The sequence below is a fragment of the Urocitellus parryii genome, chromosome 4 (genome assembly GCF_045843805.1).
Source record: "Urocitellus parryii isolate mUroPar1 chromosome 4, mUroPar1.hap1, whole genome shotgun sequence".
NCBI classification, from domain to species: domain Eukaryota; kingdom Metazoa; phylum Chordata; class Mammalia; order Rodentia; family Sciuridae; genus Urocitellus; species Urocitellus parryii.
The window spans coordinates 193597706-193624517 of NC_135534.1; the positions used below are offsets into that span (position 1 = coordinate 193597706).

The 26812-nt window shown below is 42.5% G+C and overlaps 1 protein-coding gene across 1 annotated transcript in view; it reads left to right on the top strand.

Annotated features, from left to right (window-relative positions):
• Pappa (pappalysin 1) overlaps positions 1–26812 on the top strand; it is a 236166-nt gene that overhangs the window by 55589 nt on the left and 153765 nt on the right. Inside the window, exons 4-6 of the mRNA XM_026393335.2 lie at positions 6975–7268; positions 13799–13991; positions 20622–20743. Of these exons, the coding sequence (XP_026249120.2) occupies positions 6975–7268; positions 13799–13991; positions 20622–20743 (609 nt within the window). The remainder of the gene's footprint in view (positions 1–6974; positions 7269–13798; positions 13992–20621; positions 20744–26812) is intronic.

Here is a 26812-nt window from a genome sequence, read left to right on the forward strand (position 1 = left end):
CTGGGATGGAGATGGGAATTATGGCCATGTTGCTAAAGAGACATTATCCTGAACAGAATTATGAAATATAATGAAAAGGAAAGGTGAAAGTAAACAAACATATCTGTTAACCACCTTTAAAAACAAAATTTAATAACAGCTGTTTACCTAAAGTAAATTAAACCATATAAGTCACGTGACTAAATTTTTTTTTTTTTTTTTTGAATACTTGTATCTATATATACATGAGCGCTCCTTATAAATGAAATATGGACATACACACATACAGACATACAACACAAAACAGCATACATAACATAGAACATATAAGACAATAGTAAATAAAGGCCTTGTAGCTATAGCTAGGTGAAATCTCCATTGCAATGTTTAAAAACTTTACAGTTAAAAAAAATAAATAAATAAAACACAGTCAAAAAAATAAAACTGATCAGAAAAACATTAACCTAGGTTTGTATGAGCTTAAAAAATAAGGTAAAATAAAATAAAATAAAATAGAACTTTATGATGTGGGAAAAATGCAAATAATAAAATAGATATTGAAAAAGGCACCGTGGTAAATCACTGTCGCAGATGCAAGAATAGCCAGGCTGGAACTCTGGATATCAGCTGTTATGGATTTGAGTCAAATCATCTTTTTTTTCTGTAGAAATTGTTTTAGTTAATCTCTCTGGAATCCAAATTGGTTGCTGTTCCTCCTGTGGAAAAACACAGACAGAGCCCCGACTCCAGACTATTACTGGGTCCGGACCTTTCCATTGTCCTGTTAGAATATCTTTCCAAAGTACCTTAGGCTTATGTACATTTTTCGGATACATATGTCTTTCCGCAGCACTAAGTCCTGATGCATCCAAATTTAGAAAGTTTAGAGTAAAAAGGGTTATTTTAAGTTTATCTTTGGGGGATATATACCCCTTACTAATTCCCTCCCTTTGCTTTAATAAGTACATTTTTATAGTTTGATGAGCTCTTTCAACTATGCCTTGTCCCTGTGGGTTGTATGGGATTCCTGTTATATGAGTAATGCCAAATGATGAGCAAAATTGTTTAAAAGACTTGGAGATGTAACCAGGACCGTTATCGGTTTTTAACTGTTTAGGAACACCCACAGTGGCAAAATTTTGTAAGCAATGAGCTATAACATCTTTAGTTTTTTCTCCGGGATGAAGGGAGCCCATCAAAAATCCAGAAGAAGTATCAACTGTAACATGTAAATATTTTAATTTTCCAAATTCTGGCAAGTGTGTGACGTCCATCTGCCAAATATGGTTAGGTATCAGTCCTCTAGGATTGACTCCAAGATTAACTTGTGGCAAAAATGTCACACAATTTTGACATTGTTTTATTATATGTCTGGCTTGTTCTTTAGTTATTTTAAAACGTTTTTGTAAAGTATTAGCATTGACATGGAACCTTTTATGAAAATTTATAGCTTCTTCTATTGTGGAGAAAATATGTATGTCATGTGTAGATTTATCTGCTAGTTCATTACCCAAACTAAGGGCTCCAGGCAATCCTGTATGTGCTCTGATATGTCCTATAAAGAATGGATCCTTTCTATCCCAGATTAGACTCTGTATAGCAGAAAACAAAGAGAAAACAGTAGAGGAAGGAGAAATCCTACCAGCATCTTCAAGAGATACGATAGCATTAACTACATACTGACTATCAGAAAATAAATTAAATGTAGAATCTTTGAACATCATAAAAGCTTGCAATACTGCATTGAGCTCTACCTTTTGAGCTGATTGTTTGGGTACTAAAAATGTAAAAGTTTGATCAGGAGTAACTACTGCTGCTGTACCATTATTTGACCCATCAGTGAATATATTTGGAGCATTTATGATAGGGGTTTTTCTTGTCATTTTTGGAAAAACTACAGGATGCTTAGACCAAAAGGACAACAAAGGATTAGATGGCAAGTGATTATCAAATGCAACACTAGATTTACACATGATTATTGCCCAAGTATTTAACTCATTAGCTAACTCATCAATTTGATCCATAGTATATGGAGTAATAATTTTATTGGGAGAAATCCCAAACACTCCTTTTGCTGCTTTTATTCCTTTGAGTATTAATTGCCCTACAGCCTCAGGATATCTAGTAAGAATAGTATTAGGAGAATAAGATAAATGTATCCATAATAATGGACCTTCTTGCCAAAATACCCCTGTAGGAATATTTTTTGTCGGTAGTACAATAAATAATAAAGGCAAACTTATATCAATTCTATCCAAATGCATATTTTCCATATATGTTTCAATGATTTTTAATGTCTTTCTAGCTTCAGGCGTTAACATGCGGGGTGAATTTGGATCTGATGGACCTTTTAAAATATCAAATAAAGGTCCTAATTCTCCTGTTGGTATGCCTAGATAAGGCCTTATCCAATTTATATCTCCCAATAACTTTTGAAAGTCATTAAGTGATTTGAGTTGATCTACTCGTATTTGAATTTTTGGTGGACGGACCATGGTTGAGGATAATAGAACTCCTAAATAATTAATTGGAAGATTTAATTGTACTTTATCTATTGCTATCTCTAGATTATAATTTTTTAATAAGTTTGTAAGCGTGGCATAACATTCTAGCAATGTGTTTTTATCTTTATGTGCCATTAACACATCATCCATATAGTGAAATATCTGTAGTTCAGGGTTTTGAATTCTAAGTGGCTGGATTGCTTTATCAACATAAATTTGGCACAAAGTTGGGCTGTTAGCCATCCCTTGAGGGAGTACTTTCCATTCATATCTCTGATCAGGACCTTCATGATTCAGTGCAGGGATAGTAAATGCAAAATGTGGACTATCCTCGGGGTGAATTGGAATTGAGAAGAAACAATCTTTAATATCTATAGCTAGAACATGCCACGTTTTTGGTAAAGCAGACAGTTGGGGAATCCCTGATTGAGCAGGTCCCATAATAACCATCTCATTATTAATGGCTCTTAAATCTTGTAATAATCTCCATTTACCAGATTTCTTTTTAATAACAAAAATGGGAGTATTATGGGGAGATACGGAAGGTTGTATATGTCCTTCCGCTAATTGCTGTTTGACCAGATCATGGGCTACTTGTATCTTTTCTTTAGTTAGGGGCCACTGAGGAACCCACACTGGTCTTTCTGATTTCCAAGTAATTTTGATTGTCTCAGTGGCCCTTTTTGAAAACCCAATCCATGTTTATCTATCTCTTGATCTACTTGAATTGGTGCTGTTATATCTTGTTCTTGATCTTTTAATCTCTTTTCTTTTCTAAAGCCTTGTTTTGCCCTAGTAGTGGGCGCGTTAGGATTGACGTTATTTGTTAATGTCAATCCTAATTGATCTAGGACGTCTCGTCCCCATAAATTTATGGGGAGATGGTCCAATACATAGGGCTGTATAGTTCCTTCACATCCTTCAGGATCCCTCCAATCTAATACCATTGCACTTCTATGGGGATTAGTTGCCACTCCTAGGCCTCTAAGTGTTTGGGTCGCTTGCTGTAACGGCCAATGCTTAGGCCATTCCTGGCGAGATATGATGCTGAGGTCAGCGCCTGTGTCCAGCAGTCCATTAAAATCATGCCCTTGAATATTTAATTTTAGCATAGGGCGAGAATCTAAATTTAAAGATAGCATAGCCCAATCTACACCTGTGGAGCCTAATCCCTTGGAACCTCTTTCTACATTACAACTGGAAAATTTATCATGTAGGCTTGGTATTATTAATAGCTGTGCTATTCTATCTCCTGATGAAATTACTGATATACCTCTTGGAGAACTAGCTATGATTTTTATTTCACCCTCATAATCGGGATCAATTACCCCAGGACTTATCATAAGTCCTTTAAGTGTAGAAGAACTGCGTCCTAATAATAAGCCTACTGTTCCCTGGGGAAGAGGTCCTTTTACTCCTGTGGGAATGATTTGAACTCCCATCTCTGGAGTTAATACTGCTCTGGCAGAGGCACAGATGTCCAACCCTGCGCTCCCTCTAGTCTGTCTGATGAGGGATCTGATGGATAATGCGTCCTGGGCACCACCTTGATGGTGCTGCTGGGTTCCTCCATTGCCCCGTATATTTGTGGTTTTGGGCCCCGGGGCATTGGGCCCTCCAATTCGTTTTTTGACAACGGGGCCTGATGCCTTTCTCCACGATATCGTGGGTAGACACTTGGTCTTTGTCCATTTTTTGATAACGGAATACCCTCTATGGTGGTTTGAGAATGGCATTCATTAGCCCAATGTCTCCCTCTATGGCATCGTGGGCAAATACCCGGGATTCTACTCTTTTGATACCTAGCTTTGTTAAACCCTCCTCCTATGGGGCAATTTCTTTTAAAATGCCCTTCTTGATTGCAATTATAGCATGTTTTTGGCTTGGTACTTAAAGCCTGTTTTACTTCAGCTGCCATGACAGAGACAGAGATAAGGCACAGAGAGGCAGGGGTTGGACAGAAGAGAATATACAACTTAAGCAAACCTGAAGATGACCATTTTATATCATATGCCTACTATGAAGTTTGAGAATCATACTAAACCAGAGCTAAAGTACATGGTTCTCACCTGTGACTTCACTCAGCAGTATGGCTTTAGACAAATCTCTTTCCTTCCCAGGGATCAATGTCCTTAGATTTTAGTTAAGCAGGTTAGACTGGATAGCCCTCCAAAGACCCTTCTCAGCTCTGAAATTCTGCCTGCTGGAAAAGCAACCCAAAGGGTGATGATCATAGTCTGAGAAGGGTTGAACAGCAGGCTTCTAAAGTTAGAGAAAAATATTCCTGATAATTTCATGAATGTCAGGGACTGGCTCGGGGCCAGGAATTTGGGAGGCTATAAATCCATAGCATGTTATAGTATTTCAGGATGATGTCAGGCTCAAGCTATTTCACCTTTTAAGAGGAGCAATGAAACAGGACTTGGGTCCAGTGTTGTCACTCTGTGGAAAGGGTGAATTAAGGTAGAACAAACAGAGCCAGCCTGGATGAAAGTTGTCTGTGCTGCCATTATACTTAGAATGGTCCTGCCCCCTATGACCTTGATATACAAGCTTCGTGAAGCAACAAAGAATCATTAGCACTATTGCAGCCAGTTATTTTAGAACTCTTCCGAAATGCAGTCAGTTTCTCAAGTTCACAAGGCCACTGTGAAGCAGAACTTGGATTGTGACCCATGTCAGGCTACCTCCAGCCGGCCTGCAAGCTGCCACCTCCCCATTCTGAGACATGTTGATCATAAGCAACTTCTGTGCAGTAGCCCCAATCAAACTCAATTTATTAGAACCACATTTTTTTATCCTTTATTCCTGCAGTTACACCATGATCCTTGGAAAAAACCTTGGGTGGGAAGGGGATTATGTTTCAAATTATGATTGACAGAAAATAATGGAGAAAGATTTCCTTTTCAATTTCTCTTCCTCCCTGCATCTGTCTTCCCCTTCTCACACCCACGCACACATGCACACCCACACCCACACACCCTCTCGTATGTACATCTTTATCTTTGTGTTAGAAGTCCTGAGTAATTCAGAATTAATAGACTCCCCAGATTGAGCAAGCTCACCACCCCAGCAGTTCAGTCCAAGATAAGACTCCTCTCTGGCCTGTTCTGAGCTTGCCAGCCCAAATCACCCAGGCCCTGCCTCCTCACCTGTCTTTCATAAGATGCTACTCTGTGGCTAAAGTCTACACTTGCAAGGTTCTCAGACATGAATTTTAACATTCTCTTAAACATGTTTGTATTTTGAAATTTAAACATTTTTCTGTCAACCTGCATGCATCCTTCTAATGCTTAAAATAAATGTGGAACAAATTCCATCCATCGATTCTGCTGAAAACTGCTCTACCTAACCTCAGCTAACTAAGCAATGCTCCATCTTTGGGGACATGGGATGTAGAACATTGCTTTCCAATCTAGATCATACATAAGTGATCTGGGGTTCTTGTTAAAATACAGATCATGATGCTGTGGGTCTAGGGTAGAGTCCAATGATTCTGCGTTTCTACTAAACTCCTGGGAGATGTTTATACTGCTTTTTTTTTCATGTGGATGGACCGTCATTCACTTGTGTGGCACAATTGATGTATGTCAGGTGCTATGCTAGCTGCTTTGAGGGATTAGTTAGACCTCCCAACCTGCTTTAGATGAGTCAATATTCAGGAAATATTCCACACACATTTAATGAAACACTATATCTTAGGCCTTGAGGTAGGCATTAGTAGTAGAACACAGATTAAGGACCCTAGCTTTGGAACCCAAGGATCTCGAGTTCAACTCTCAGCTCCATACTTACTCTTGATCATGGATGAGTTACTTTACTTCTCTTGAATCTGTGCCTCTCTCATGGAGTTGTGAGATGATTAAATGTGAAAGTACTCATGAAATACCCAGCGCAGCACCTGAATGTACATAGTAAATGCTCAGGAAACATTATTATAATGGTGAGCACATGACACGAGGCTTCATGAGTATTGTTGCTTTTAGAGTCCTTGGGAATAATGAACTTGTGCAATATCACGGTTAGTGAAGGCAAAATGAGAACTGGAACCAAGATGTCTAAGCTCATGTGCAGGATTCATTTAGTTCTGAAGCTGTAAGCTGTTTGTAAACCAGGACATGTCTTATTACTAAGATAAAGGTGACAACAGAAAGCCCTATCAGCCCAGAAATTAGAGTCCCTGAATTCAACTCAGGCCTCTCCTTCTAGATAGTTTGAAATCGCTGCATGTACGTTGCTTCACCTCTCCAGGCATCGGTGTTGTCATCTAAGAATGAAGGAATTTTCCAAAATGACTTGTGAAACTCCTTCCTGCTCCGTAAGCCCATGATTCATGTCTCAGGTTGTAACAGCACTCAGGGTTATAGAGTCACAGGGTGGAGAAGCCTGTTGCTATTTGGGAAGTTTCTCTTTATCTTTGGTTGACTCAGGGTTCTTGCAGCAGGAAGCAGGATACCCACCTTGCCTCACACTCTGGTTTCCCCCTTGCAGGTGGCATTGTCTTGAACCCTTCTTTCTACGGCATTCCTGGGCACACCCACACCATGATCCACGAGATCGGGCACAGCCTGGGCCTCTATCACATCTTCCGAGGCATCTCAGAGATCCAGTCCTGCAGCGACCCCTGCATGGAGACAGAGCCCTCTTTTGAGACCGGAGACCTCTGCAATGACACCAACCCAGCCCCCAAACACAAGTTTTGTGGCGACCCAGGACCAGGAAATGACACCTGTGGCTTTCATAGCTTTTTCAACACTCCTTTCAACAACTTCATGAGCTATGCAGGTAGGGTCCTGTGCTCCCTTGGGCATCACACCTGGGCTCCAATCCTGGCTCAGGATAACCTCAAACAAGCTGCTTTCCTTTCCTAAGACTGAGTTCTTATCCCAAGCAATCAGAAAAATATTTCCCTCCTAAACATCTTAGGGCTACAAGGAAGATAATGCATATCAAAGCTTCTCAGTAAGACATGCTTTAGGAGGGTGACAGGGACCTATATGTAGGAAATGCAGGTAGAAGTCCTCTTGAGACCTAATCCCTTGAAAGTATCCCCTCTCTGGCTCTCACTTTCCTCAAGAAAGTAAAATCTCTGGACTTTATCTCCAAAGTCCCTTCCAGTTTTTCACCTGTATTTTTCTAAGATGGGGGGTTGTTGAACATTTTTTTTATTTAACCTAAATCTCTCTTAGACAAACATAAGATTCTTGTACCTTCCTTTATGGCTTTTTTTGCAAAAAAAGAAAAAAAAAAAAGAAGGGCTTTTGGTTTTGTAAATACCAAATTATTGCATGAGATTGGGCATGTTTTTCTCACAACTGCTTAAACCTTTTCTATCCATCAGTAACAAGGATGCTTTAGGTTCTCAGATGCCCTGAGTTTCCCTTCAGCACCTGATTGTCAAGGCCACTACAAGCCCTCTGAGACCTTTGGTAAATGAGGACAAGACACACCCTCCTCAGGGTACCACAACCCTCACCACCAGCTCCTTCAGTGAATAGTCCACATGAAAGGGACCATCCACAAACTTGCACACAGTAGGCCAGCATTGAACTCTATTGTAATACTCAATGTAGGCATCTCTTTCCCCAATAGAACAAGCAAATTCCCTGAAAGGAGGAGATGGCATCTCATAGATCACTTATTTCCAGGACTTAGCCCAGGGCCTGTGCCCAATAAAAGTGTGTTAGGAAGGAAGGTAGAAAGGAAAGGAAGTGGGGAGGGGAGGAGAGGAGAGACAGAAATAAAATCTCTTACAGAAGATATGTAAAATGGATTCTTACTGATAACAGTATTTCCCCTCATAAAACAATTTATTACCCATAAAATACTTTAATATGCTCCATGTCATTTAATTTTCACAACTCCTCTGTGGGGTAGGATCCCCCCACCCCGATTTCACAAGTGACAGTACTGAGGTTTACTGCACTCCTTTGCTCCAAGTCACACGTGTGGAAGAATTGAGCACCCACCTTGGGTGGTTTTCATACTTTGTTCCACAGAGGTGCCTGGGGTAGCTGCCCCATGGGGCCATGAGAGTGGGGTTCTAAGCCCCCATTCCTGCTTGAACGAGGGAAGCCCCTTTCCAATGGACGGACATTTCTGCAGGAGTTTTGACAGGGATAATATTTGAAGAGAGGATTTTACTACTGAAACCCATAAGATTTGATGAACCCACTGGTCCCTCCTCTTTTCCCCTTTGGGTTTATGTCCTCTTGGGACCTTTTTTTTTTTTCTTATAAGTTTTCTACAGTCAAATTTGACATCTTTTGAAAAGCCAGTAACCCACCTCTGGACGATAAAGAGACTTTAGATTTAAATCTCTAAAAATACACAAGGGTGTAGGGTATTTCCTCAAAAGCACATTCCCACTGGGCTGCCATTCCCAGCCACACTGACACTCCACATCCGGTGCCCCTGTCCCCTCACACAGCCCTGCTGACGTTCCATTTCCGTAGCACCTTTCCTTGGCCAGCTCAACACACATGGAAAATAAACAATAACATGAGTTTGGAAGTTTGCCGGCCTCTTAGAGGCCTAGAAGCAGCCACTAGCTACCAGACCCCCATAAACTAAATTTTTTTGTTGTTCCCCTTTGTACAGATCTAAAGAGTGATGGATTTACTGTTTTTTTTTTTTTGAAAGGAACCCCCTCAGCTCAGTGACCCATTAACAGCAGAACTAATTCACTGAACTACGATAACAAACTTACACCCGCAAAAGCATATTCAAGGCGACCACGAGCTTTGAAATGTTTGTTTCCCTTAGGATCTCTGACAGATGAGGTGACAAAAGCAGCTGGATGGAATTCAAAATGCAGAACAAGATTGGGTTCTCAGGGTGGGAGAAGGCCAGGCCCAGGACTCCCTTCTTCAAGAAGAATGGGTGGAAGCATTATCCAGTCAACTTCTTCCTGTGGCCTTTGATTTCTGGATGCTTCTTCCCCAAGCCTGGTCCATGGTTGGGTAAAAGTTTTAGTCAATGCAGCATGGCCCAGCAGAACTCTCTGCAAGTCCGTGCTTTTCAATATGGCGGCCACTAGCCACATGGGACTCTTGAGCATTGGAAATGCAACCAGGGTGACAAGGACCTGAATTATTATTTTCAAATCATTTTAACTAATTTAAATTGAAAAAGTCACATGTGCTTTTAGCCACCGTATTGGTCTTCTCTGGCTTAGGATAATTCTTTTTTTTTTTTTAATTGGTGCATTTTGATTATACAGAAGAGTTGGATTTCACTGTGGTTTATACATATATCCACATCACATAATTTGACCTATCTCATTCCCCAAAACCTCCCCTTCAATAATTCTTAAGTACCTAAGATATGTCAGGCATTGTGTGTGTGCTGAATCCTCAAAAATAACTCAAGGAGGTGAGAGCTATTCTCATCATACCTATTTTACAGATGCACAAAGTGTAGTTCAGATAACTTAAGAACTAGCCCAGGGTCACACAGATAAAATGGGCCAAAGTTGTGACTTATACCCAAGTCTATTACCATAGAGCTTTCCTATCCTGAGGAAGGGTCCCAAGTGCTCAGATCAAACAGACAGCAGGCAGGTGATAGGGGCAAGCAGAACGTACCAAGGGAGTATATTTATTTTGAACTGTTGGACAACCTTTAACTTATAGCTGGGCAGCATCCCTGACCCTACACCTGAAGATAATAGGCCATACAAAGGGGGTACTCAAGAGGACCCTCCACTTGGAACCTCCTTAAGACTACAAGAAATCAGGGTTTCTCCAGACTACAAGCCATGTTCCCGTATTTCGTGTGTCAGAGTCTTTTACTATGCACAAATGCTTTGATCCTGCCATCATATCCCTAGGAATATTTCAAATATTCTATAGTAAATATCTATAACTTCTACAATTATTTATTATTAGGGCTATTATTTTCTTTATCATTGTTTAAAAAAAAAAAAGGCTTTTACAAAAGTTGATTCAGGCATCCGTGCCCTAGATATGGTTAGCTTGTTAAATGGGTCTCATCTGCTTTATGAGGCAGGTATAGTATTCCTCAGTTCACAGTGGGTGAAACTGAGGCTGACAGGGTCAGCACTTCTGCCCAAGGTCCTAGAGTGCAAACTTGCAGTTACAGGTGCAGATTAGTTCTTGAGACCAAGACTCAGTTAACAAGCTCAGAACACTGTGACAACAGTATGGTGACCTGGGAAGGAAGGCCCCCAAAGTCCTTTCTGCTTAGGGGTAACATGGGCACAGAAGAACCCCAGGAGCTGGCTGTTCCTGGAGGCTAGGATGAAGTGGCCGCAGATAGTGGGAGAGGGACATTTAGGGGCAAGAAGCCAATTAGGGCTGACTTGAGACATTAGCTAATTGAGACAGAGCATTTGTGATAAAAGTAAAGCCTATGGGACCTCACCCAAGGTTCTGATAGCAGGTGATTCTCTATGTGATGTGCCCTGGGACAGGTGTCTTCCAGCTTCAGCTTTAATCTTCAAATACATTCTTATTCCCTCCTAAATTCTATTACCTGTCTATTTCCAGAATTTTTTATTGACAAACATGAAAAAGTTTAGTTATTAAGTTATGAAGGAAAATATACTTCTCTAGGGGAAAAAGCAAATACATCTGAAATTGACAGAGGGAAACGTCCTTACTGTTGTTCATCCCCACTCATCTTGATAAATGTTTTATATGCCCCCCCTCTTCGAATTCTCACAATTACCCATGGGTTGAAGTTGATTTGAATGTCTCTAATTTGTACATGAAGACACTTCTTCTTAGTTACTTCATTTTTCGGTAGTGATAGTTTTTCATTCTGTGCCCTACCATAGACAGTCAACTCCCTATTAATGGACAGATGTATCAGCTCTGATTTTTTTTTTCCCCTGTGGTGCTGGGGATTGAACCCAGGACCTCACATGCCCTGGGCAAGTGTTCTACCACTGAGCCACACCCCTCAGCCCAGCTCTAATATTTTTACTATTATCAGTGATGCTTCAAGGAATATCCCAACACATGTATTTTCCCCATATTTGTCCAGGAACATCTCTCTGTTGAACTCATGATTGTGAATTGCTAGATCAAAAAGAACATGTGTTTTGCATTCTACTTTTCTTCCCGCTTCCTGCTTTCTACAGTCATGCACTATCATGTGCACACAATATTCCCTAACGTGAGGTAGTCAGATACCACCGAACACCAGTAGACATTGCTCTTGAACCCTGCACTCTTTCACCTTCACCGTGTGCCGAGATGAGCACTCTTGTTATCGTCACCGTCTTCATTTACAGATGGGGAAACCAAGGACACAAAGTCACTTGTCCGTTTGACTTTAGATCCTATGTGCATTACTCTGAATAAATAACTATACTTCCTTCCCTAGCCATCATGATGATTTCCTGTATCTTACCTATTCAGTAGCCCTTCTAAGGTTTTCAGGATGAAGAAAAAAATGACCAGATGATCCGGGCCATTCTTTAACAGAGGTGTTTGGGTATTGGGGAGCCATAGAATGTTTGGTATTCATGGAGTTGCAGGTGTATCTGACTTTGAGATGGGTTACTCCATCACTCTTATACAATGCTTCTGAAGGGTCATCAGGTTTTTCTGCTCCCTCCAAGTGAGAGCTGGGAAGGAAAGCTGGGAGGAGACTGTTAAAAATCACTAAGGGATTCAAGGCAGCTTCTGGGTAAAAACTCCCTCACATGTCTGTCCCTTCCCGCCAAGGTCATGTCTAACTCCCCAGCACCTGACCAACTTATTTTCTGTTTGTTTGATAAGGAGAAGTGAGTTTATGCTGCAGAATTCTCAGTAGCAGGTTTATTTTAAGATCAGAAGAGTGATGTACTCCTCTGTCTGGGGCCCAGCTACAGAAACCCTGACCACACAGACACTTCTGAGAGGTGATGTTTTTGGAAACCAAGCCAACACAGTGCCTTGCTCTCTGGGGGCCAGGTCTTGGGTCACATCTTTAATCCACATCCTGAAAAAAAAAGAGAGAGAGAGAGTAAGATTGAGGATCATTAGACCAAAAAGCCCCGGAGAGATAACATTCCCATCTCCCTCAGGCTCAGATCCAGTCTCCACTCCTATCTATCAGCCACCTGCAGGAGACTTTGTGCATATGAGTTCTCATTTACTCTCAGAAAGAATTTCTCATGCTCATTAGAAGCACAGACAGGAGTCTTGGCTGCTGGGGTTCACATCTCAAATCTGTGCTTAGCTCTGTGATCTTGGAAAAGTTGCTTGCCCTCTCTCATCCCTGGTTACCTTTTCCTCTAAGATGGAGGAAATGATAGAAGGCACTCCAAAAAATAGTGAGTATTGGGGGAGAGGGGTTTAAATGTGTCCCCAAGACTATGCACCATGTTTGATTCATGCTTGGCTCATACTAAGCACCTGTCCCAGGGACAGAACTATGAGCGGGGGGTATAACTGCATTTTCCCATCTGCACACTGAGCTGAGCCTGCCTGATTCTGACCTGTCCTGTGCTCTTGCACAGGACACGGAGGTTCCGTGGCTGTGAGTTTCCTCTCTGGCAACGCCCAACTTTCATTCCTAGTCCCAGCCGTGTAATGTGACTTCAGATCTCTCCTCTTCAGAAACCTTTCTGGCTCCCCTCCTCCCCTACCTGCTGTCTCCGTCCGATCATTGGTGGTGGTGGACATCACAGACTTCAGCGACCTTAGAACAACCTTGACGCATTCAGTACGCTGGCCTTGACTCCATAACTAGACCCAAAGCTCTTCAAGGGTAGAACGTTTTTTTGGTTTCTTCTTTCCGTGCCCCTTAACGGAGCAGAGGATTTGCGTTAGACGCTCAGAAGGCTTCGTGAAGGGCCATATCATTCCATCCATTAAAAAAAGAATTGACAAATAAGTGGATGAAGGAAGGCGAGGGAAGACTTGGGGAAACTGGTGAGCACATGAACTAGTGAGTGATAAGTGGAAAAGCAAGAGGATGAGTGAGTGAGAGAGTGGATGAGACGGGGGAAGGGAGGCAGTGAGGGACTCCTTGGGGACCCCAAGATTTGGAGACCCTAAAAAGCCTCTCGCCTGCCCTTGTCCTCAGCTGTGCCCTCCTGGCTGCCCTCTCCCCAGTCTCAGGCATACTTTTCCAGTTCCATCCACCCTCCCCTTCCTCCTGCTTCCTCTCACCTGTCTGCAGGAGTGATGACTACACTAATTTGTTCACAGACCATTAACTCTTGAGCACTGGAAGAGGCCACCCTGAGTTGGCAAGGAAGGACCCGGGTGCTGGCTGGCTCTCTGGCCGCCAAGAGACGTCATCGTTCTGTTGCCTGCCCGTGCAGCTCGGTGCTTATCTCTCCCTCTGCCTGCTTGCAGATGACGACTGTACAGACTCCTTCACGCCCAATCAAGTCGCCAGAATGCACTGTTACCTGGACTTGGTGTACCAGAGCTGGCAGCCCTCCAGAAAGCCGGCGCCCGTCGCTCTCGCTCCCCAGGTCGTGGGCCACACCATGGACTCTGTGACGCTGGAGTGGTTCCCACCCATCGATGGCCACTTCTTTGAAAGGTGAGTGTGGCCTGTGAAGTGTTGATCCCACTCTCTCTCCTGCCAAGAAGAGGGGAAACTTGGAAGGGAGGGAGCCTTGGAGAGGGATTTTGCTGTGTATGCGCTGTTTCTTGTGCTTGTTAAAGGGACACCCCTGCCCCTTAGCACAGTGATTGGTACCTGGAAGCAGGTGGTAAATTTTGGGTCAGGGAACGAACAAATGCTTGCTGATAGAAATGAATCGGTTAATGATACCCAATTTTAAGTGAATACATGTTTAGATTTACTTTATTACTAAGAACTTAAAAACTTCTATTGCTAGAAACCTCCTTTGAGTGGGAGGTACCCGTCTCCATGATCTTGGGCCAAACCCTTCATATTCTATTATGTATAATTCACATTTTCTATTGTGGCACATGTGTATGCATGTATATATTTGCAAGAATGTATATGTATAACATATATTCATAATATTTATGTCTGCTATTTATTTGTAGAACTGAGGGTGAAATATTTAGAAGTCCAGAGAAAAATAGACCTTACTTCCACTCCCTCCCTTGTCAATCACCAATTGGTTCTATGACCTTAGACAACAAGTCACTCTCCCTCTCTGAGTTTTATTCTCTTCCCTCTGGAAAGTGGGTCTGATAACACTCAATGGACAGAAGGCAAAGATCTGAACTAAACAGTTCCTAGTGGTTCCTTTCAGCCTGAAGAATCCCTGAGGAGCTCAAGTCTGGAGGGAGCCAGGTTTAAAGCCAGGTTCGTGATCACATAACATAACGTTAACATCTATTTTGGACCTCTTCTGTAATTCAGGGAAGATGAGTATATCACCCCACTCACAGCTCCTCTTGGGGATGTTTCCTCTAGCAACGTTGCTATAACATTGATGATGGTGAAAATGATAGCCATGCTGATAATTAAGTATTGTTTCTCTATTGGGGTTGCTGCTATTTTTCAAGTGTTTACGATGTGGCTGATTGTATACTAAATGCTTCGCTTATAGAGTCTTATTTAACATCTCCAGTACCCCCACTAAGAAAGAGATCATCTTCCTCATATGCCAGACAAGGAGAGAATTGGAGTTGAAAAAAAAGATGAGAGACTTGACCAAAAGCCCCTAGAATGTAGTGGGGGCTGGACTCCAACTCATACTTTCCAATGTTTTGTCTGTGACTCCCATGTGCTTCCATGAAGCTGTTTCAAAACTAGAGTTATGAAGGAGGTATTGTACCTTCCTGCAAATGAGCCACAAAGGGGTGACAAACAGCTCCCATCTTCAAGATTCTCTATGAGTGCTCATGTGCGTACAAAAATATATTAAACAAAGGACCTCAGTAGACACTTCTCAAAAGAAGACATAGAGATAGCCAAAAGGTAAATGAAAACACGTTCAAGGTCACTAATTATCAGTGAAATGCATAGAAAAGCTACAATATTATCTCTCACTGTTAGGAGGGTTATTATCAAGAAGACAAAAGGTAACAAGGGTTGGAGAAGATGTGGAAGAAAGGGAACATTCTGAGGCTATTGGTGGGAATGTAAATAAATATAGCCATTGTGGAAAACAGTATGTGGGCTCCTCAGAAAACTAAAAATAGAGACACCTTATGATCCTGCAATCCCTCTTCTGGGTATTTATCCACAGAGATGGAAATCAGTATGGAGAAGAATTATCCACAATCTCATGGTTCGTGGTAGCATTGTTCGTTATGGCTGAGCTATGGAAACCAGTTAAGAATCGTCCATCAGATGAATGGATAAAGATTTTGTGGATGTGGTGTGTATACACAAGAGAATACTATTCAGCCTTAAAAGAGGGGAAATCCTGTCATTTGTGACAACATGGATGAATCTGGAACACATTATGCTAATTGAAATAAGCCAGATACAGAAAGACCAATGCCACCCGATCTCAATTAGATGTGGAATTTTTAAAAGTTAAACTCATAGAAGGGGAGAGCAGAATGATGCCTAGCAGAGGCTGAGGAGGAGGGTTCCCGAGGAAGGGAAGATGTTGATCAAAGGGTACCTGATAGCAGTTAGACAGGAGAAATACGCTTTCCTGATCTTATTGCAAAAATGGTGATATTACTACCCAATAGTGCATCATATTTTCTAAAATTGCTAAAAGGGTAGATTTCAATTTTTTGGGGGGGGGGCACAAAATGCATAGTATGAAAGGGAGTGGATTTGTGAATGAGCCTGGTTTAATCACTCCGTAGAGTAAACATGTATCAAAACATTCACATTGTACCTCACAAATTCTCAATGTCAGTTATCAACAGAATTTTTTAAAATTTAAGAACATGGTATATCATGGCACCATGTAAAATTCAGGCTCCGATTTTCCACATTTCCATCAGTCCCCGAATCTCAACCTTCTTGGGCAGCTGGATGAGTGTGATCGGCGGGGAAGGGGACCACGTACTCCCCGGGCTCTCTGTAGAAACTCCAGTCTCTTCTGCCCCAGCTGCCCTCACTGGGAGCTCAGCACTGGGTTTGGGAAACCTCATGTGACACTTCAGAGGAGGCTTTTCCAGCAGCCCGTAGACTTATTTATTTTTTCTGTGGTGATGAGAAGTTTCGGGCTTTTGCTCAGTCCTTGGCCTCGATTCTACTTAAAAATGGAAGTTTTGTAAATGCAGCTTCCTGTGTATGTATTCAATTTGTATTTCATAAAGCAGTTATTGTCCATTAAATAAATACCATCTGATTGTTGGAAGCCTATTGGAGGGTTAATTGTTGTGTAATGAGATAGGTCTCTATTACACAGTGCCCTCAGCTTCAATCAATATGTTTTTAATAACCTATAGTCAGTTGGTACTGGAGGCTCATACAATAGCTATTCTGTGCCATCTGAGATTTCATAACGGAGTTATCATAGGTTAAATTAAAACTGACACTTTTGAAACGTATCTAATTAGGGTTAACAGCTGCATGAACCGCGTCATCGATAGCTAATGGAACTCGGTCCCCAAGTTCAATAAATTGCTGAAACAGAACTACATTTTAGGTATATCACTCTCCCATACACTTGGAGTTTACATTCCTGCAAATTGGCTTAGTACAGAGTGTTCAAGCTTTGATGTCCACTCATCCATTTTCCCTTCTCGGCTTTGTTACTCCCGGCTGACTGGACATTGGGTAAGCCATCTCACTTCTCTGATCCTCTGTGTCTTCTTCCAAAATAAAGGTGCTCACTTGTGCCCACATCACCCGGCTTTTGTGGGGAATTCAACGAGATGACATCTGCGATAGGACAAGCACATAGACTCTACACTCAGGCAATTTTAGCTTCCATCTTGTGCAATGTTTTCTGAAGCTGTTTAGCTACTTGAAAATCCCCTTTCCCTGCAAAACCTCTGGTGTTTTCCACGTCATCCATCAATGCCAACGTCTCACCCCCGGCCATGCCCAAGTCCTCCTGCTGTTCTCACATCTGTGGTCTAAGAGAATACAAGGGTTTCCCTTTAAAAAAAAAAAAAACATATTCAGATCCTCCCACAGCCTGCGTCCTCACACATGGGCAACTGAATAAATAATTCAAGGCCACCCCTGGTTTTTCTAGCTCCTTTATTTTTATCTGCCTTGCAAACATGTGTTGACTGGGTGGTTTCAGTTATTTGAACAATTGGCTATGGTGTATTGGAGAAAGTACTGGCCTCAGAACCAAGATACCTGGGTTTGAATGCAAACCTGTCCATTCCCTCTGCCTCTTCAGCCTCAGTGTTCTTCTCATCTGTAAGCCCAAAGGGTTCTAGCCTTTCCCAACCAAGTTTTCTCTTCCATATCTCAGAACACAGAAAACAATTTGAGTAACTATTTTTTTCACTTATCTCAAAGATAGGACATAATCAGTATAATTCGAGTTGTAATGGAGACAAGTTAATTCATTTTATATAAAGAATGTCTTAGAGAAGCACTCTCTAATAGGGCTTTATGTGGTCATGGAAATCTTCTATGTCCACCCTGTCCAAGTTGGTAACCACTATCCGGCTGTGGCAAAAGAGCACTTGGACTATAATTAGTGTGATTGAAAAACAGAATTTTTACATTGACTATTAATTGGCCTAAGTTTAAGTAGCAGCAAGTGGCTGGTAGCTACTGTATTGAACAGCACAGATTTAAAGCTTTAAGCTTTGAGTCTCACAGAACTTGGGTAAGAAAGATGATCTCCCTCAGCATTAGCATCCTGTGGATATATGACTTCAGTGTGTGTTTGGGTGTAGACACAGGTGTCCATGAAAATCAAATAAATGTCAAACGTAGGAAGCACATGCACTCCCAGGATGTGTAGGACGTCACCCATTTGCTCTTGGTCTGTTGATGGTTTGTTCACTCATTCTGAGCATTTCTTAGGGACCTGGGATATGTTGAGAATGCAATGAAATTCAGGTGATTTTGTGTGCATCATGTAAAGAAAACATCTAAAGGAAATAGGAAGAAAAACCCTGTGATCATTAAGATCAATGGTTCCTGAACCCATTCCAGGACATTTGTAGTCTCATTGTCACCCTAAAGCTAGTCATGTGACTCAGAGTTGCTGTGCATGGATTACAGTCAGTCTAAGGAAATTGCCCTCATTAACAATGCTGAACAAGTTTCTCTCTCCACCCCTAATTCATTCCCAACAAGTACATTTATATAATTACTATTATTGCTCTTATGAGAATAACTTACATGCATTTAAAATGTACAGAAAATTTCAAAAACCAAGAAGAATAAGCACAAGGGAGGAGATCAATCACTATAAGTTCCACCATTCAGAAACGACTAACAATAATATTTTGTCATATAGATTATTTGAATAGTGTTGAGACATTTGCAAATTCAGCTTTGAATATGAATTTTTCATCTTAATATTATAGTTTTACACATTTTGCATAAAACTGCATAATTTTTATAAATGCTTTCATAATAACTTCTTGCCTTCCATTCAACAGATTAACCATAGTTTTTTTTTTTTCATTGTTCTCCTATCATTGAATATTATTGTGCTTGCAAAATTTCTACCTGTTGTATAGTTTGGCACTTGCCATTATACGCCTGAGAATGCAGAACATGAATTTTGAAGGTCTGGATTAGGTTAGCCATAAATATTAGCAGTGCATCTGAGTGACCGATATTTACTCATCCATCTATCCATTAACTACATATGATGGTCAACACTATGAAATAAGTTATCCTTGGCCCTGGGAGAAACAGAGAACCCTAAAATATGGACTGTGTCCTTAAGAACCTCATAGACGACTGAGAGAAATTCATTTGTCTTCATATAAGAAATGATATTTGAGGAGAACCTTGAAGGATGAGGTGACAGAAGCAAGGATTGGGGGAGAGGACAACATGACTCAATGTGGCAGCTCACCAGAGCCTATCAGTAGAGAGAAACAAGGCCAGAGTGATGGGGAGAACAGTTCTCTGGGGTGTTGGATGCCATAGTATGGGTTATTGAGGGCTGGACTTACCCAATGAAGTAAGCATGGCCCATTGAGATTGAGGTTTGGGGACAATCTGGCCACTGTGTAGGGGGCAGAGTCAGACTGTGATGCTCACATGCATGTCTTCCTTACCACTGGAGCCTGGAGGCACAGGGAGTTTCCCTGAGATGGGAGAGCCCTAACACTTAACAATCTGGCTCTTCACTGTGTCCTTTCAGGTAGCCGAAGTACGGAGATTCCTTTTAGGTTGAGAGACAGCAGGACATTGCATTTTAAGAAATGAAGAGTCAGGCGGGGCTATGGCTGGATATCTCTAGATTCAGTTTCTAATTTCTCTGTAGAGTTCACTCAGTTATGTAGGGTTTGGGATCCACAGTCATACAGCAGGAAAAGACTCATCCTTTTGCCTTCCCCACAACTGTCTTCTAAATGCAGAGGAATTTAGAGAGCAAGTCGGATCCCAGAGAGCTGTTATGGCCAAAGGGAGATTGAATCCAGATACACAAGGCAGTAGGGGAAGCCACCATAATATTCCACTTCTGGGGCTGGTCCCATTGAGGGATTGGCTCTTCCCCTGGAAAGCTGCTAAAATGAATTAGATGGCATAGTTCAGAAACTGTTTTTGACTGTTAAGTTAAGGAGTGACTCATCCATCCCCAGAATGTCAGGGCTGGAAGGTTCCCCGGGCATCATCTCATCCAGATCACTTAGCTTCAGATGAGGGATCCATGCCTTATTCATATTTAATGCCTATGACACAGGATTGCACCTGGCACCTAGTAGGTACCTGCTGAATATTGTTAAAAGAGTCACTTTTGAGGACAAGATGAAGCAACAGATTTTCTCACAACCACATGGCAAATTCTCAGCCAGATGAAATTAAAATTACTGCAGGTGACGGGCCTCTGGCTTGTTGATTCTGTGCTGCTTCAAATGAGAAAAGCATCTGCACCATCCGGACAGGAGCCACTTTGGCCCATATGAGGTCTTAGGCAACGGGAGAAATTTCACTTATAGTCATTTTTTCTGAACCTTAGCATACCTTGGGAGAGGTGTGTGTGTGTGTGTGTGTGTGTGTGTGTGTGTGTGTGTGTGTGATATAAAATGTGTGTCTTCTGCCCTGTTTGCTTTGGTCTCGTCCCATCAGTTGCTCATTCAACTGTTCCTAAGTCTGTGCATTTCCCCTCTTTCCTTGGCCTCCTAGAGAATTGGGATCAGCATGTGACCTTTGCCTGGAAGGGAGGATCCTGGTGCAGTATGCCTTCAACGCCTCCTCTCCAATGCCCTGTGGCCCATCAGGACACTGGAGCCCTCGGGAAGCCGAAGGTAAGCCAGTTTTCTGGATACTGATTGACGAGGAGGTGTGCGAAGAACAAGTCTTTCCTATATGGCATTCAGTGATTTATTATGGTCTTTCCCCTCTACCATCTCGTTTGATCTTAAGATCACCTTGAAAGGCCAGTATTCACGCAGTCACTCATTCAACAAATATTCAGAGCACTTACGTTGTCCTAAGTATGTTATTTTCATGACACCAGTGAGGAAATGAGGCACCAAGAGGCCACATACCTGATAAAGATGCAAAGGTGTTTATGTAGCCTCCAGACTTCAGCTGTCTGTGGGTACAAACAAGGTCACCTTAGTCGATGCACCTGTTTGAGGTCTTTGAGGTGTCAATAATCTTTGATTTTTCTTCAGTTATTTCTGAGACTTCCAGGGCATTCTCACATGTGTCACATAGATTCCTTTTAATGTCTTCCTTGTACCTCTTTTTGGAGATCCATTTACCCACCCTGGCCACTGTTCTGGGCTGCACCCATCATGAGACTCTACCCTGCTTGGGGTTGTCTCTCAGGCCTTCCAAAGGGCCAACAACTGTGCTTTCTTACAGAATAATGACTTTATATAGAAAACAGCTGCTCTGTTCTCTACGGTAACTAAGAGAACACCTTTGCCAATGCCATCTGTCACTCGACCCTGAGGCCAGGATGGCAGAGACCCTGTGCCTTCCTCCCCTGCTCTATCTCCCCATTCCTGTCCCTCAGAGACTTGCATATGGAGCCTGACCCCACCCACTAATTCTTGCTGTTGTGCAGGTCAGCTCATGCCAACAGTCACTGGGTGGGGACACTATTACACCAGCTCATCAGAGGAAGCAGGATCTGTCTCCTCCTTGAGCGCCAGTGAGAACGTCTCTGCTGTCCTCTGTATTTTTAGAAAGAAGGTTGAAAAGGGAAAGCCAGAGATAGACTAAAGCGAGAGGAGAGATCAGAGAGGAAAGCCGAGTTGAAAAATTATGGCACTGTACTTTATTTTCTAAAGTAGCTTAAAATAAAAATGAGAGTTGAACTCGGGAACTCTAAACAAACCCATCTGGAATGTAAAGCAAGAGGGATGTCTGGGAGAAACCCTCGGCTCAGCCTCGCAGAATCACACGCTGTCAGAGTTGGAAGGGATGCCTGGGGTCATGCAGCTCCGGTCCCCACCCAGTGCAGGAATCCCCTCTGTGTACTTCCTCACTGAGGCTCCCCCGTACCCTGTTATATAGCTTCATTTTTTTTAGAAAGTTCTTCCTTCAATTTTTGGTTGGAATTTTTTCACCCCTAGCGAACGCACTCTGAGATGTCACAGCAGAAGCTGTGTGTGTGTGTCCCTGATAACAGGCAATATTTTACATACTTTCATAGAATAAACCTATTCTCAACTGAGACGGCCTCAGGATGGGGCTGAGTTCTGTCCTGAGTAGAGGGCAAGGGTGCCCTGACCGTCTGCCAGAGCAGTCAGATGAGCAAGTGGGCCGTGACCATTCAGTGTAAAGAGAACTATGTCATTAGTTGTGAAGAGTTGGGGACCAGTAGGTAGGAGACACAGGCTCCCCATGAAATGTCACAAAGTACATTTGAGAATGGGAAGAACTCTAATATGTTTAGAGCAGCAGTTTTCTAAACATGATCCAGAGGTTTTCTGGAAGGGTTTTCATGGTATCCTCAAAGTCAGAATTGTTTTCCTGATATCACTGGGATATCATTTGCCTGTTTCACTTTCATTCTCTTCAGAGAATACAGTGAGGTTTTCCATTGGATGTGTAATCTATGATGTTCTTAGTGCTCTGATGGCTAACCAAGAGAAGGCACATTTGTAATCGTGAGTTTTAAAATCCTTGCTTCTTGTTTATAATATGGTAGCTACCAATAGGTATGGACTACTTAGGAGAGCCTGTGGAATTCTGTACAAGTTTAAATGGGTGTAAAGCATGAGAGCGTGGTGGGGCCAGGAGAGGTTCTGTAGGTGAGGTGGAAAATGACCAGGTGAGGATGGGTTTGAATTCACCCTGAGGGCGGTGACCAGACACCACATGCTTGGGTCTGGTTGTGTTTATGGTGAGGTGTGCATGTTATAAAGATTGCTTGAGCAGTTCCGCAGAGAAACGATGAAGGGTGGAAAGTCCAGGAAGACAGGGAATGATGAGTGGCTGTACCTGGATCCAGGCGTGGAACGGTGGTACCCTGGGTGAGGTTTGTGGAAGTAAGAATGGAGAGGAGTTGAAGGAGTGGAGAGAGATTCGGGAGGTGGAATCAGCAAGGATCTCCCTGATGCTTCTCTGGCTAGCATCATGTTGGCTTGTTCTACTTCTTGTTTGAGTGACACAATTTCCAGACATCTCCTCACACCTCCATCCAAACCAACTGTCAGTTTGTCCCCGACCCTCTTAACGTGTGACCTGCGATACGGGGTTCCACTGCAAGTGCAGAATCCCCGGGTTTCCTGAGCTGACTCGGGCCTCCAAGGAAACCCAGACACTCTGGGTTTTCCTCCTCTGTAAATTTAGCACATGCCGGCCAGGGAAAGACACCGTTCTTTTTTTAGAGCATCCTATTACAGGCTCTGTGATCCGTTTGGCTCAGACTCTTTTAATATCCTTGAAGAAATAAACTTTTCCATGAGCCAAACTCTGCAATTTCTTTCTCAACTCATTTTCATCCTATTTATCTTTGTGTGTTTAAGTTTTTGGACTTGCCAAACTAACAGAAAACTCCCAGATTCGTAAGTGATGCCAGACGTATCTGTGGGGTTTGGAATAAAAAGTACAGTTGGAGGGCAGGAGATGAGGAGGACCACACCTTGGTCCCAGCCCCTCCTTCAACATAATCCAGGACCTGAGTGAGTCCCTTCACAACTCTTGCCCACAGAATGGACAGTGGGATGACAATGTCTTTCCCAGCTCTAACAGTAGAGCTGTAACGCCTTTTCTAATTACACACTAAGAAGACAGAAGGTTCTACATTGAACAGCTATTGGTTGGATGTCTATTGTGCTCCATTCACTTAATTTCAAAGAAGGTAGATGGTCACAGACTTCCTCCTTTTGTTCACAGAAGGTGGATGCACTCCTATTTCTTGAGCAGGAACGGTCTCACAGAGGGATACTTCCTGAGGTATTTCCCACGATACACATATGGCCTGGGATTAGGGAGCTGGGTCTGGCAGGTGCAAATCCCATTTAAGATGACTGGTGCATTCCAAGGGTTGGGTTTACCATGAGAGACTGACACATGGCACTAATTGTTTCCATTTTTTTTCTTATTTGGGTGGGTGCTTTCTTCATTGTTCTGGCCAGACTAGTTCAGGGTGCTCATCTATACATCTAGAAAAAGCCCCAGCACCAATGACAATATTCATGTCATCAGTTCCAGTGTACATACAGATAGACACAGCGAAGGTGTCTATACAGAGCTTCATGATGTAAATGCAGATCGGCATAATGTGTATAAATACATCTCTGCACACATCTGTGACCTCACTCTATCAGCTTCTATCAACATGAAACCTTTCATTGAGTTACCATATGTACATTTCGTTACCACATACATTATTAATAACGAGGACTTTGGACTTCTCTTTCTTCCGCACTTTTTCCTCCTTGGTTCTATCTCTCCTTTTCCCCTTTCTTGCTTCCTTCCCTACTTTTTAAAAATTTGTTCTTTTTAGTTATCTAGGGCACTAGAATGTATTTTGACATATCATACATACATGGAGTATAACTTCCCATTCTTGTGGTTGTACATGATGTGGAGTCACACTGGTCATGTGTTCATAGATGAACATAGGAAAATCATGTCCAGTTCCTTCTACTGTCTTTCTTGTTCCCATCTCCCCTTTCTTTCCCCCCATCTCCCCATCCAATCCAGAGAACCTCTACTCATCCTTCCCCCAACCCCCACCTATTGAGAGTTAGCTTTGTCATATCAGAGAGACAAAGGACTTTTTAGGATTGGCTTATTTCACTTAGCATGATAGCCTCCAGTCCCATCCATTTAGCAGCAAATACCATAACTTCATTCTTCTTTATGGCTGAGTAATATTCCATTGGGTATGTGTACCATATTTTCTTTATCCATTTCATCTGTTGAAGGACACTTAAGTAGGTTCCATAGTTTAGTTGATGCGAATATTGATGTGGGTGAGTCACTATAGTAGGCTGATTAACTCCTCTGGATATATTCCAAGGAGTGGGATAACTGGGTCAAAGGGTAGTTCCATTCCAAGTTTTCTGAAGAATCTTCACACTGCTTTCCAGAGTATTCCCTCCTTTCTTTCTTCTACTATTGGTTCCTTTTTCTTGGCCCCTCTCCCTGCCTCAAAAACACACCCAATCAATCTCCCAGCCCTGTCTATTTTCCTCCTTAGCAACTCTGACTTGTCATCTCTGATGCTATCTTTGCCCCAGCCCTAGTTGTATCCTGTCTGTTAATGCAAGAGTCTCCGAACCTTGGAAGCTTCATGAAGTCAGAGTCTAGAATCCTGTTCCCCCGGGGGCTAGCCTTTCTCTGGACACAGATGTGGCACTCAATAATTATTCTGTGAATGCTAAGATGGACAGATGGTTGGAGGGGTACATAGTACCTGTGTCTCTGTTTTAGTCAGCTTTTCTGCTGCTATGGCCAAAAGACATGTCAAGAACAGTTAAAGGAGGAAAAATTTATTTGGGGGCTCAAGGTTTCAGAGGTCTCAGCCCATAGACAGTGGACTCCATTCCTTGGGGACTGAGGTGAGGCAGGACAAGATAGTGGAAGTGTAGAGTGTAGGAAAGCCAGTCAGGGCATTGCACCAGGAAGCAGTGACAGAGAGAAAGAGAGTTCTCCTCACCACGACAAAATACAAACCCCAAAGACATACCCCAGGGCCCCTACCTGCCTACCGTTACTACCAAGTTAATCCCTATCGGGGGAGTAATGCCCTGGTTATGTTAAGCCTCTTATAACCCAATCATTTCATCTCTAAATTTGCTTTCATGTCTTTGGAGACACCTTACATCTAAACCATAACATTCTCCAAGTAGTGCATCTTCTAAAAGCAAATCGAATGTTCCTCTGTACCTCTCCATCGGTCTCCTTTGACACTCACTTTCCTTAATGTGACATAGAAGACGCTTCCTAATGCATCTCTCCAGCCTCAGCATTTGCTCTTCTCCCATCACTGCAAACCAGGGTCACCTTAGCTCATCCTCTCTCTCCACTCTTTGCTTAGAATTCCTCCTCCCACCAAGATTTTCCTCGTTAGTTCTTCCTTCCTTTTCAGGACCAAGCTTAATATATTGGTGAGCATTTATTAGTGATCTCCTTCCATTTGCATTTTACAGCAACCCCGTGAGGTAGGTAACAGTACAGTAGGTAACGATGAGAAGCTGCAGAGTTGACATTTTAACCCAACTTTCATTGCTTCAAAGCCTGGCACGCTGCCTGGACCAACAGTATCACATAATATTCTACTCCCCACCAGGGATTACTTAACCATCTGAGTCTCAGTTTCCTCTTCTGTAAAAAGAGTTTCATAAAACCTGCGTCATAGACTTACTGCCAGCATGAAAGGAGCTGAGGCATGTAATGCGTTTGGCACGGTGCCTGCACGTAGAGGATGCTCCATTCCTGAAGCCTGGTGTTAGGGCAGGGATTGCTGCTTTGGGGAGGGGCTGGACTTCATGACCCTTGTGGCTGTTCTTTACAACTCAGGGTCTGTCTCTAATAACCAGACACGGATAAGCTTCCCTAAGATTGCTACTCCTGTTTACTTACTGGAGCATAATGACCAGGCTCACCTTCTTGTCCTTTGGAAAGCATTTGGTCCCTGTTGATTAACAAGAAACCAGGGAGGAAGGATGAGCCAAACAGATTTGTCATCTTTGCTCTCCTGTGGCTTCCCACCACTGATAGTCATTTTCTCCAAGGAAGGGAGAAAGATCATTTTATCCCTTGCCAATTCTGGGAGAAAGCCCATGGAGGGGTGGAGCACTCACCTGGCACCCACCTCCAGGCAGCAGGCTCTAATCCATGCAGTAACTTTGTTTTTTTTTTTTTTAACTCTGTATTCACAAGGTAGAATGTTCTTCACTTAACAA